Consider the following 12,087-nt stretch of genomic DNA (forward strand, 5'->3'; position numbering starts at 1 on the left):
TCCTAATCATCCCTGTGCAACCAGTGGAGTTACCTCAGGGATAAATCTGGCCCAGCCGGTTTCACATTTGTGACCGTGTGTGTTTGTTGACACCCAAAACTCTATCATTACCAGTCACAGGACACTGCACCTCTTGGGCTCACATGCCACCCTGGCCTTTTAATTGAGTGGCTAAACAAACCTGAGGCCCCACATGACTCAGATGCTATCCATTTTTCCTGGCAGAAGATTCAGCGCACATCGATAAATCATCACCCTCTCCTCCCCTCACCCCGTAATCAGGCCTCCGGGCAGCGTGGGCAGAATGGACCCACAAGGCGTTCTTTTCCATTAGCAGGCTACTCACCGGCATAGTCTGGCTGCCGTGCAAGGCGTTGATGGCTGCTTGAGCCTCTGCATGCGAGGAGTATTTCACAAATGCACACCCTGCAAGAGGAGGGAGAGGAAAGAGAAGGAGTTGTAAAACCAGAGACACAAAAACAGCAGGCACCTAACATGGGCAACCGTGGCCAGCCCGGTAAAAGTGATAGACTCTATACAATACCCATATGGCTCTCCTAAACACGCGTATTATTTGCTCTCGGTGAGAGGGCCACACATGTGCATCATCCATTACAGGCCACACGTCCTCGCCTCTGTCCCAAAGAACTTGTTGTGATGGCTTTTGACCCAAGAGGTGGAAACGGGAATTATTTATATTATGACTGCCATCTTGGCCAACATCAGGTACAGAACCTTGGACTTCCAGAGCGAAATAGCAACTGTCACTACAACTTGAGTTTGAAGAGCCGTTCTCTGGAGCTATGGGCTGCAACAGAGTTGTTTCCTCCGTGCATCAGTGCTAGCAAGGACACACAACGCACACACACACACCTGTGGGTTACATTCAGAGGTTATTTCTCTTAGCCTCTTCTCTCTGGGTTTTGGGGCTGAGTGATGCAATTATGTGCCGGCACTTAGGTACTCGTGTGATGAGCCCCATATCAGAACTATACACAGGAGTAAGCCCTGTGTCAGAGGCAGGGAGTCTCCCACCATCAATGTGGAGGTGGTGTTACTATAACTATTGTAAATAGGGGGGAATTGACACAGAAATAAGGTAAGTGATGTGCTCGCTTTCACGTAGGCAGTGGCAGAGGTGGGAAAAATCCCAAAAGTCCTGGCTTCCAGCCCTTTCTCTTACTACTAGACTATCCTTACCTTTGAGGCTTACAAAAGAGGCTATTGAAAACATGGGAGTTAAAACACTATTTTGGGGGGAAACAACCCCAAACCCTAAAATGTTATTGGGAACCTGTAAATTCTCCCCCTCCCCTAAAGCTCAGATTACCTCTCAGGGGAAGTGTAGCAATTGCTGTTATAGATGGATTTAATTTATAAGGGACTAAAAGGAGACCATGAAGAGAAAGTAAGCTAGATACATTTCAGCTGGAAACAAAAAGGACCAATTATCACATAATCGCATTCCTGGGCTCCTGAGATACTTGGCCTTCCTTTTCATTAGTCAGAGCTAATCCAGAATTAGGGTGTTTAATTATTTGCAGAGATTCTTTTGCACTTTCTGGCTCTAAAAAGAAGACAATGATTAGCGAGAATGCAAAAGCTTTTCAGGTCCAGTTGCCCATTTAGAGCAGGATGTTGGCTGTAGTTCTCTCACTGCGTTTCTTCATCTCTCAAGGTGAAATCCACCTCTCTGCACAACGCCTCAATCAGCGGGAGCGATGGAAGAGTCGGAGCAGATGGAATTTACCCTGTTCAGTCCACAGGGTGCCAACGCAATCTTTTTGCAGCTAAGAGCACGAGCCGCTCCATTTGTACTAACGCACTGAGTCCCCTTGCTGGGAGCTATAGCAGATTCAGACCCTGCATTGATGAGGCACAGAAAGGAACTCATAACAAGCTGAACAGTGAGTTTCATGCACACAAGTGTTTGCAGAGATAAAGCCTAGGGTTGCCATGGCAGGGGATGTCAATAATTCCTGTGGAACTTTTACCTGGACCCGCTAACACGTATTAAAACTACACCTGCCTCATCTAACACTAAGATGTTAACGTGTGTTCAACAATACATCTTTTCCCCTTGTGTAGACATGGCCATAATCCTACTCTAGACAAGGCCTTAGAAGAAGAAAACACCAGAGAATGTTTGTGTCATGAAATAATCAGTTCTTTGAGAAACTCTTACTCAGGACATAGGGCCAGATTTTAGATGGTATTTAGGCACCTAAATGCAGACAGATGCCTAGTGGAATTTTCAAAAGCACTTATGCACCTAACTCCCATTGAAATAAATTAGAGTTCGGCACTGAAGGCACTTTTGAACTTTGCTATCTGCCACTTCAGGTGCCTAAATATCTTAAAAGGTGTCTGGATTTTCAGTTCATCACTTTCTGAAAATTCAAGATCTCCCTCAAAGCTAAAAGAATGTTGGGAATCATTAGGAAAGGGAGAGATAGTAAGACAGGAAATATATTGCTTCTTTATAAATCCATGGTACGCCCATATCTTAAATGCTGTATGCAGATCTGGTCGCCCCTTCTCAGAAAAGATATACTGGAACTGGAAAAGGTCCTGAAAGGGGCAACAAAAATGATTAGGGATATGGAACGGCTTCCATATGAGGAAAGACCCCATAATAAGACTGGCACTATTCAGCCTGGAAAAGAGATGACTATGGGGGGTTATGATAGAGGTCTATAAAATCATGACTGGTGTGGAGAAAGTAAATAAGGAAGTGTCATTTACTCCTTCTCATAACACAAGAACTAGAGGTCACCAAATGAAATTAATAGGCAGCAGGTTTAAAATGAACAAAAGAAGTATTTCTTCACACAACGCACAGTCAACCTGTGGAGCTCCTTGCCCAGAGGATGCTGTGAAGGCCAAGACTATAAAGGGGTTTGAAAAAGAACTAGATAAATTCGTGGAGGATAGTCCATCAGTGCTATTAGCTAGGATGGCAGGGATTGCTGTTTGCCAGAAGCTGGGAATGGCCAATGGGATGGATCACTTGAGGATTACCTGTTCTGTTCATTCCCTCTGAAGCACCTGGTATTGGCCACTGTCGGAAGACAGGATACTGGGCTAGATGGACTATTGGTCTGACCCAATATGGCCGGGCTTATGTTCTAAAGGTGTTGGTTCCTCGTGTCTAAGCACTATAAAAAACTGCACAGAATAGAATAGAATAAGAGCCAAAAGTACAATATAAGCATTCACAGATGGGTGACGGCAACGACCCTGGAGATCTGTGCTGGGACAGCTCACCCTAACGTGCTGGTGGAGAAGAAATGGAGCAATCTGCAGGAATTCTAGTGGAACATTTCATGTACTCTTTGTTAAACGGGGTGAGAGTGTTCAAAACCCTGCAACATTGCAATAGATGCATGTGGGTCTGTTTAAAACCATCATATCAAAATAAATAAGTTGATTAAATGCATAAAAAGGATAAAAAGGCCCAACTTATTAATTATTTGTGTTCCCATAGCGCCTAGAGAGTCCAAAGGTGATCAGGGTCAATGAGATGATTGCTAGACACTGTACAAACTCCTAGGAAGAATTAGTCCCTTTTCTGAAGAGGGTGGACTCTAAATAAAGACAAGCAAACGGTGGGAGAAAGGAAGTATCACCAACTGCATTTACAAATATCATTTACAGATGGGACCCTAAGGCCCAGAGAAATTAAGGATCATGCTCAAAGTCGCACAGAAAATCCGTGGCACAGCTGGAGACTGAAGCTAGATCTCCTGAGGCAATTGCCTTAATTAAGTGCCTTAATTATAACTCCATCCTTCTGCTCTGAGACCTTGTCTGTTAGTTAGTACGCAGCAAGCTTGCGTGTAAATCTGTAGCACACTAGCTGCACATAACTGTCCAGGTGGCCCCTGTTCCTGCACATTAAGACTTCACAGCATGTTTTGACATTCTGTCTGGGCCAGGAGAGAAGACGTCTTGTTGGCATGTTTTAGCTAACATGTGCTACCCAAAAGTCTAATGTCATCAGGGCAGCGTATTCTTTGACATGCGCTGAACTGTCTGAGATGGAGCTCAGGCTCCCTCGTAGGGCTGAACCTGCCCCGCTAACACGTGTTAAAACTACAGCTGCCTCAGCAAACACTAAGATGTGAATTTGTGTTAAAAAAGCCACCTTTGTTCCCTAGTGTACACATGGCCGAAATCCTACTCGAGACGAGATCTTAGAAGAAGAAAACACCAGAGAATGTTCGTGTCATGAAATAACCAGTTCTTCCAATGAGATGTGTCACACTGGCCTCTAGCAGGTGGTGTAGCAGCTTACCTGGAGTTCCCACTAGCTCTTCCCCACATCTAGCTGTCTCATAAGATACGACAGCTTCCCTTAGCTTCCTTGTTGGCTGACTGCTCTGTGTGTGTAAATCGGGAGTCTCAGAGCTTCAGTAAATAGCATCAACAAATGGAAACTGGTAATATTAACTCTGGCAAGGCTCAGTATTGATCCTGAATAGCTTTTTGAAAAGCAAGGCTGAGACTTCAGCTCACTCGCGCTAATAATTAAACTGGTTAGCAATATGGAGCTGCCACTCAGGTTCAGGCTTATAATGAAATTGTAAAAAAAAAAAAAAAAAGAGAGAGAGAAAGAGAGAGAGAGCAGGAGAGAATAAGTCTTTAGGATTGTGTCCTCCTTGGAACCAGCTGCTTACAGATCTCAGTGATTATTGCCTTTATTATTACTGAGGTTTGATTCCTTTGTGGTTATTTTTTATACTTTACGGCTTTGCGTGGGTGCAGAGGGGCATGTGAATTTCCTGTTTTCCCTTAGTCCTAACTGGTTTTTCCAATTAATGGAGTGTTTAACCTCATAAAATCATTAAGGGTGGAGCCACGCAAAGTCAGCTAAGTCTATCTGTTTCTAGTCCGGCTGGCTTTTCCTCCCAGCTTCATAAAATACAGATAGTTGAATATATACATATTTTAAATAATATATGGAAAAGTGGCCCATTTTTCAAATTTCAAATTTTCAAATTTCAATTTTCAAAATTCAAAACTTTGATGACCTTTTTCATTGAAATTTGAAATCTTTCAACCAGCGCTAGAGCTTGCCACATAGTACATCTGAATTTTTCCACAAACATTTACGTGAAAAAGGACTCCCAATCTTTTTGTTTTGGTCAAACATTCAATGAAAAATGTAATCAGAAAATTGAAATTCAGAAAATTGTGATTAGCTGTATTCATAAACCACCTGTAAAAATAGATGAATAGGATTGTCATCACTTCTCTGCCTTTTCCTTTGGCATCTCCAAGTGCGCAGTCACTGAGGTGATCTTTCTGCTTTAGCCACATGAACTAACCAACTCTATTTGCTAAAGCAATAGACAAGAAAGCACTTATTTCCCACCTGTCAGCAAAACAAACAGTGCACTGAAGAAAAGCATTGTCATTCTTGTGAGACCTGGGTTCTATTCCCTTCTCTGCCCAGACTTCCTGTGTGACCGTGGGCACATCACTTAGCTTCTCTCTGCCTCAATTCCTCATCTGTAAAATGGGGATGACAACACTGTCCTGCCTCCCAAGGACGTTATGAGGATAAATATATTAAAAATTGAGAGGCTCTCAGATGTCATGGTAACAGGGGCCAGAGAAATACCTAAGATAGAATGTAGTCAGGGAACTTAGAATTCAGGGACTAAGAAGACCTGCTTTTAAACCATCTTGTCCATCTCTCTGGGCTAATGCAGAGACAAAGGACGGAGTCCAGTTCCCTGTTATCATAGGAAACCACTATATGCCCTATTGTATATTCTTGTAGGCTGCATCCATCCCAGATTTTAATAGCTCCACCAGTGGGGCTTCCAGTACTTCCTTCAGAGGACTTTGCTATGCCTCATTGCTTTGCTATGCCTTATTGTCAGGAAATGTTTTCCTGAATTCTGGAGATGAAATTTCCTTTGTTCCTTTTCATCCCCAAGTTCCTCAGCTAATGCACCCTAAAAAGTGACTGTCAACTACCGCTGGTCAAAAAATGGAAACAAAAATTTCAACATGGAGAATTGCATAGAATTTCTCCCCATTTTATTTCATAACTGTGAAAATTTCCTACCAGTTTTGCTGTTTGGCATCCTTTGGATATTTGAAACCAGTGATCACCTTGTGTAACTAACTTTGCAGACTTCAGCCATACCAAGATGCATGACTGGTTGGGCTTCTTCGTTATTAGGAGGGAAAGAACTTAAAAGGAACCTTCCACTCTGCTACCACAGGTTCCCACTGTCTGAAGAAATGGGAAATTATTTCAGTTGTATCAGTGTAACATGCTTTGTGGGCTACTAAAGGGTGACATAATCATGTATTGATAGTTCTGACATTTCATGAGATGTTAAAAACCTGTGGAACTTTCTAAGGAAGGGGTATCACAAGTCAGGGCAGTATTGCTAACCCCACGCATTCAAAAAAATCACAAATCATCCCTAAATATCGATGAGACTGGCTTAAACTATAACACGTTAAAATAATAAATGTGAGATTCTTATTATTTGTCTTCTGGGTTTTAAGCATCTAGATTACAGCTGAGTCATGTTTTCCAGCTTTTCCCTGCAACTGTGAGGACAAGAAACCTACTTGTTTTTAAAAAAGTGAAAGCTGAGATCCTCATGACTCCAGGAGCTGAAGCTTTAAGAAAAGCACCAAACTTTCCAAGATTCATGAAACAATTTCAAGAGTTGGCAACACAGTCTATATGTTTACTCTGCCTCTTCCCTCCTCCCACTCCTGATTCTATGACCTTATGTGATGAAAACATTGGAGTCGTACTGTGGCTCAGGGCAGAAAATCCTTGTATGAAAGAAACAGCCTCAATCTTCCTACTGTTCTTATTCTGCCATGTGAGTCTTCAGAACTTGACTAGGGGAGGAACTGAGAGGAAAGGTGAGAATGTTCTTGTTTCTTCCTCAAATGAAGTGATTCACTTAGTAAACACAGAGAAAGGCTAGAAGAGAAGGATTCTTTGTTACTTTTTACATTAGGACATTTTCTTGTTCTTGCCAACATCCTTAAGTCAGTGCTTAAAGTTAACCATAGGCTGGATTTTTTAAAGGTACATAGGTGCCCAACTCTTATTGACTTCCATAGGCGTTAACCCCCTAAACGCCTTTAAAAATCTGGGCCCGTGTATTTAAGCGTGTTCCTGAATAGGGATGGACTGTTACACTGGAGCCTAAAATGCTGCATGTTATTGGCCATTTCACCGCTCTTTGGAGAACTCTGAGAAGTACATTGGTGGGCCTCAGGTTAAGTCTAATGGACAAGCAACCATGACCCCAAAACTGGCCACCTTGTTGGCAGTTTCAGGGAAGAGGCCAAGGGGTGAATGAGCCACATGGAAGGTCTGAACTACCTCTGACGCCTAGAGACTGGTCCTCTCTGGGAAGATAGTGGCAGAACGGCAGGGAGGTGGGTGTGCAGTGGGGGAAGTTACTGTTCTGTTTCTGCTCTGTCAATCCAGCCCCATTCACTAGCACTACATTCATTTAATTTACTTCAAAGTGATGGAGCAACAGCAGGACCAAACAGAACAGGAGGAGGAGGAAAAAGGACAGAGAGAGACCAAGGAAATACTTTAGCACAAAACACACAATTAACCTGTGGAACTCATTGCCATAGGATGTTGTGATTGCCAAAAGTACAATTGGATTAAAAAAAGAACTAGATAAGTTCATGGAGGATAGGTCCAGCAATGGCTATTAGCTCAGATGTAACCCCATGCTCGGGGCGACCTTAAACCTCTAATTGCCACAAGCTGGGAAGGGAAGACAGGGTGGATGGCTCCAAAATTGCCCTGTTTTCTACACTCCCCCTAAAGCTCTGGTACTGGCCTCTGTGAATGATGAGATATTGGGCTGGATGGACCAATAGTCTGACCAAGCATGGCCATCTTATGTTCTTAAGACCCAGGCTTTCAGGAGATGGAGCTGTAATTTAATGGCAAACCTGACCTTCTCTCAATGAGTCTGCAAAAGAGACAAAAAAAAGTGTGTCAAGACAAAGGCTGGTGTGTGTGTGTTTTCTTGTCTAGCTACCATGTGACTAATGCTTCCATAATGAGTAACAGGGAGCAGTGAAGCATCTCAAGGGTCTGTGAGAAAGCTGAAAAGTGAGCTCCACGGAATAAGAACCAGATTGAACAACCATTCAGATCAGTGGATAGAATCCCATTAATTTCAATGTGCATTGGATCAGACTCTTAAAAAGGAGGTGGTTTGGAGGAGATCATGGCTGGGAATAATCTGAGATCCTCTGGTGTGGAACAATCCTCCCATTCTAGCCCCGTGATTGCTATCTTCCAAAGTGTTACTACCCAATTTCTGCACTTGGTTTTAGACTTTCCCTGACACTCTCCCCCAGCGCAGAGAGTATATTGGATGGCATACTCACACTCTTCCCCTGCTGTATTGTACCATAGTGGCAAGCTGAGGCATGTCTGAGGATGAAGAATCTTTCCTGGCTGATAGTTACTTTATGGGCATATCAGTTTCTTTCTCAAACATGTCACTGTGGTTAGGGTCCTCCATCTCCATGTGGCAGAAATATGCCAGACGATGTTGTCACATGTCAAAATATCTGGTGACATATGAACTACAAACAGCAGGGCTGGTATCTTCTTCACACATGCCAGCACATTTGATGAAACGTTACATGCAGATCAATATTTAATGGATGCATTTCACTGTAAAGAGAGGAGGGCTTCCTATTTCAATTGAGGATACTTTTCTAGGAAATGGCTGGGAAAATGACCCTGATATTAGATGGAAAATCCTTGTTCAAATGCTGATGCTGGAGAAAAAGCTGTGATGTGACATGCTCCAAGGACAGAACTCCCGCAGTGCAAGTGTCCAGGTGGAAAGTACTGTCTCAGAAGTGCCAACAACTGGCTTGTCAATCCAATTTTCACATTTTAAGTATTTGCCTCTGAAACCTGATACGGGATCTTTTCAATTGGAGATGGCAATACCAACTAGGCACAGTGTTTAAATCAGCGTGCAGCGGATGCCCACTCAAAAATGTAAGTGCATTTGTTACCCTTGCAGTTGTGCAAGCTAGTGGGTATATGCACATGCAAAATGGCTCCTGTGTGTGTATTTACTTCTCTTACGAGCTCAGGTTCCCGTTTGTTTGCCATTTTTTACAGCATGCGCACACCGTATGCCTTGCTACGAAAGTTAGGTCCCTGTGATTATCCAGTCCATTCGTCTGGGTACAAATGCAAAATCATTCCCTTCATTCTATACATTCTTCAACACTTTGCCCAGGCCAGCTATAAGCGCTGGGGTGTCTATCCTTTCCCCTTAGGAGAAGCACAGTACGGGTAGTTGAGAACACTGGGTGCTAGGTTCAGCTGCAACATCCTGTCTCCTTCATTGCTGGCTTCACTGACTTTAGACTCTGCTTGTGGTGGAGTAAATTCCCTTTTTAAATGTCCAAAAATCAAATAATAAAACAAATTCAGAAATTCGTATAAGTACTCCGAAGTCAACATGCTTATTGGAGCCAGCCAAACTTCCGGAGCCTGCAATACTGGTCTGCAGATTATAGCTAGCTGAAACTTTTTTGTGGATTAGTTCCAGGAACCTCAGAGGGAAACAGGCAGGGCCACTACAAAGCCTCCCTTGGCCACAAAGGGGCAATCTGGAGACAGTGACTCAGCTCCAGAGAGGAAATAAAATTTCAAAACCCAAAATCTTACCAAAAAAATTGGGAGGGGGTGCTTTTTTGTGCCCCTCACGCCCAGAGAAAAGCCAGGTAATTTTGACCAAAATAAAAGTTTTCTATGACCAAAAAGCCAAATGTTTCAATGAAAAAGGCTTCCCCCTGGCTAATAACACTCCTGCTTGGGGCTGGTCTAATAACAAATAGTTTGAAACAAACCTCAGGGTCCCAATATAAAGTCCATCAACCCACAACAGAAAAGTTAATTCACAGACCTAGCTCTTCCGCAGGCCCAGTCTGCTCTTCATCAAGCAGCCACACCCAGCCTTTTCTAGCTGGAGTCCTTCCTTTCCCAAAGAAAGGATCCCAAACGCTCCCTGAGTTGTTTTCTCTGTCAGTCAGAGAGACCAACAGGCAAACCCCTTCTGCTGATTTCTTGATTCTCAGCCTTTTCCAACTCTCTCTGGCTCAAAGACACAAGCAGGTATATACTTTCTGCTGCACTCATGGCCCTTACCTGCTATCTCAGGGTCCCCTTCCGGAGACTTGCTGCTCTCTGCTGCCCTCGGCAACCTTCTCCAGACCTTTTTCTCTCCCTCACCCATGCCTCTCCCTTATTTGTCCCAGAAGCCTGATGGAATCCCATGGCTCCTCTTTATTTTCCCCATCTGGGAAGATGAGTTAACAATAGCCCAGGTGCAGCTGAGGCCATTTCCAATTAAAGGACTAGCCATCCAGTGATACCCCAAATTCACATCTTAACCAGAGTTCACTGATGAAAGTTGAAATGTATTCTTTTTTGTATGTCTTTGGAAATGTAAGGAAAAAGAACTATTTTAAAAACAAGGTTTTCATGAAAAATAGTTGGGATTTTTTGACCAGCTCTACTGAACATACTACAAGAACTGTCTTTAGTTTTAGTGTTTCATTACTTTGACTTATGCTCCCAACGGAAAAGGTCAAACTCCCATTGTCTTCATTGGGTGCAAGAGCAGACACTGAAAGTTTATTCTTGTCATGTATCGATAAACTGTAGTGGCCACCGTGAAAATCACACATGATAATGAAGAGGAACTTTTTATGTTTGAGGTGAGAGAGAAGAGAAAGTGGACCTAAGTTCCATCTTTGGCTCTGCTACTGGACTGCTGTGTGAACTTACAGAGGCTCTTTCCCTCTGGGAGGTTCTTTCCCCCCCACCCTTGTCTTGTCTATTTGCCCTTTTGCTCTATGGGACAGAGACCATCTCTGATTATTTGTCTGTACAGCACCCAGGATAATGTTGCCCTGATATGGATTGGGGCCTGTAATACAAATAATAAAATCTCCTGGGCCCTGGGAAGAGCTAGTGGCTTAATATGGGAAATGGAAAACTTGATTCGGTTAAGAGAATGAATGAGCAAATTTCACCCAAAGGTACTCAAACACAGACATAAAAAAACCATGGCTCCATATTTTCTCCAGGTGCATTGTGAAAGCAGATTCTAAGGGACACTGGGGGCCACACTTTCAAAAATAAGTACTTAGATGGTGCCCACAAAACATGCACTCAACATGCATACAAGCTGGTATGCACGCAAAGAGGTGTATGCACGTAATCATTTGTGGCCATGTACTTTGTGCATGCAATGGTCCTTTTTGCTCATGCACACATTTCCTGCAGAGACAGGGCCAAACAAAGCTGGTGTGAATGGACTTCAAATGAACCTTTTCCCATTTACAGCAGCAGAGAGTTTGGCTCCCCACTTAGGGACCTTAATTTGAAAATTTGGCCCTAATCAATCCAAGTGGAAACATTCTTCTAGCCACTGAGTTACCCTGGTCTAATAGGTAATGTTGTGCAGATGTTCAGGCTGGGTATGGCGCGGGGGGGGGGGGGGGGGGGGGGGGGGGGAAATGTACTGTGCATCACGAGCCATCTTACCTTTGCTATTGCCATCAGGTCCCCGGAGAATTGTGCACTCCTCAATGTTCCCGAATGCCTCGAATAGCCTGCGCACGTCATCTTCTGACTGCTGCTTGTTGAGCATGCCCACAAAGAGTTTTCTGTCTTCTGGAACAAAATAAAGAGATGCTTACCATATTTCAGGAGGAGTGGGAAAAACAAGATGCAAAAGAAAGAGAGAGAAGGGAAGTCCCTGCCAAGGCAACACATTTTCAGAAGTGGCTAGGGATTTTGAGTACCTAGCAGGAAATACCTTGAAGGGGCTTTGTTTTCAGAAAGTGCTGAATGTCATATTGAGCTCCGGAAACGGAGGTCACCTCTGAAAATGTCACCTCTGAAAATTAGTTACCTCTGAAAATGTGTGCCCCAAAGCCTCCCTCATGAGTCAGTTCTCTCTGCTCAGTCTATGCAGACGACTCCCCGGAAACAAAAGCCTGGCATTTTCCAAACTGCCATTCAAAGGG

General features: G+C 43.5%; 1 protein-coding gene across 3 annotated transcripts in view; it reads right to left on the reverse strand.

Moving 5' to 3' along the window:
- The window catches only part of CELF4 (CUGBP Elav-like family member 4), a 108,139-nt gene extending 96,398 nt beyond the window's left edge, over positions 1–11,741 (reverse strand). For 2 of the 3 annotated variants that reach the window (XM_067530900.1, XM_067530899.1), the window contains exons 1-2: positions 11,603–11,723; positions 347–426 (exon numbers count right to left, since the gene is read on the reverse strand). In XM_067530900.1, coding sequence (XP_067387001.1) covers positions 347–426; positions 11,603–11,708 — 186 coding nt within the window. In that variant the 5' untranslated portion in view covers positions 11,709–11,723. Of the gene's footprint in view, positions 1–346; positions 427–11,602 lie in introns of all 3 variants that reach the window. The other variant, XM_067530898.1, reaches the window with a different exon arrangement.
- Positions 11,742–12,087: the final 346 nt, after the last annotated feature.

Source organism: Emydura macquarii, unplaced genomic scaffold, assembly GCF_026122565.2.
Source record: "Emydura macquarii macquarii isolate MOO-44397 ecotype Brisbane River unplaced genomic scaffold, CSIRO-AGI_Emac_v2 contig_3114, whole genome shotgun sequence".
NCBI lineage: Eukaryota > Metazoa > Chordata > Testudines > Chelidae > Emydura > Emydura macquarii.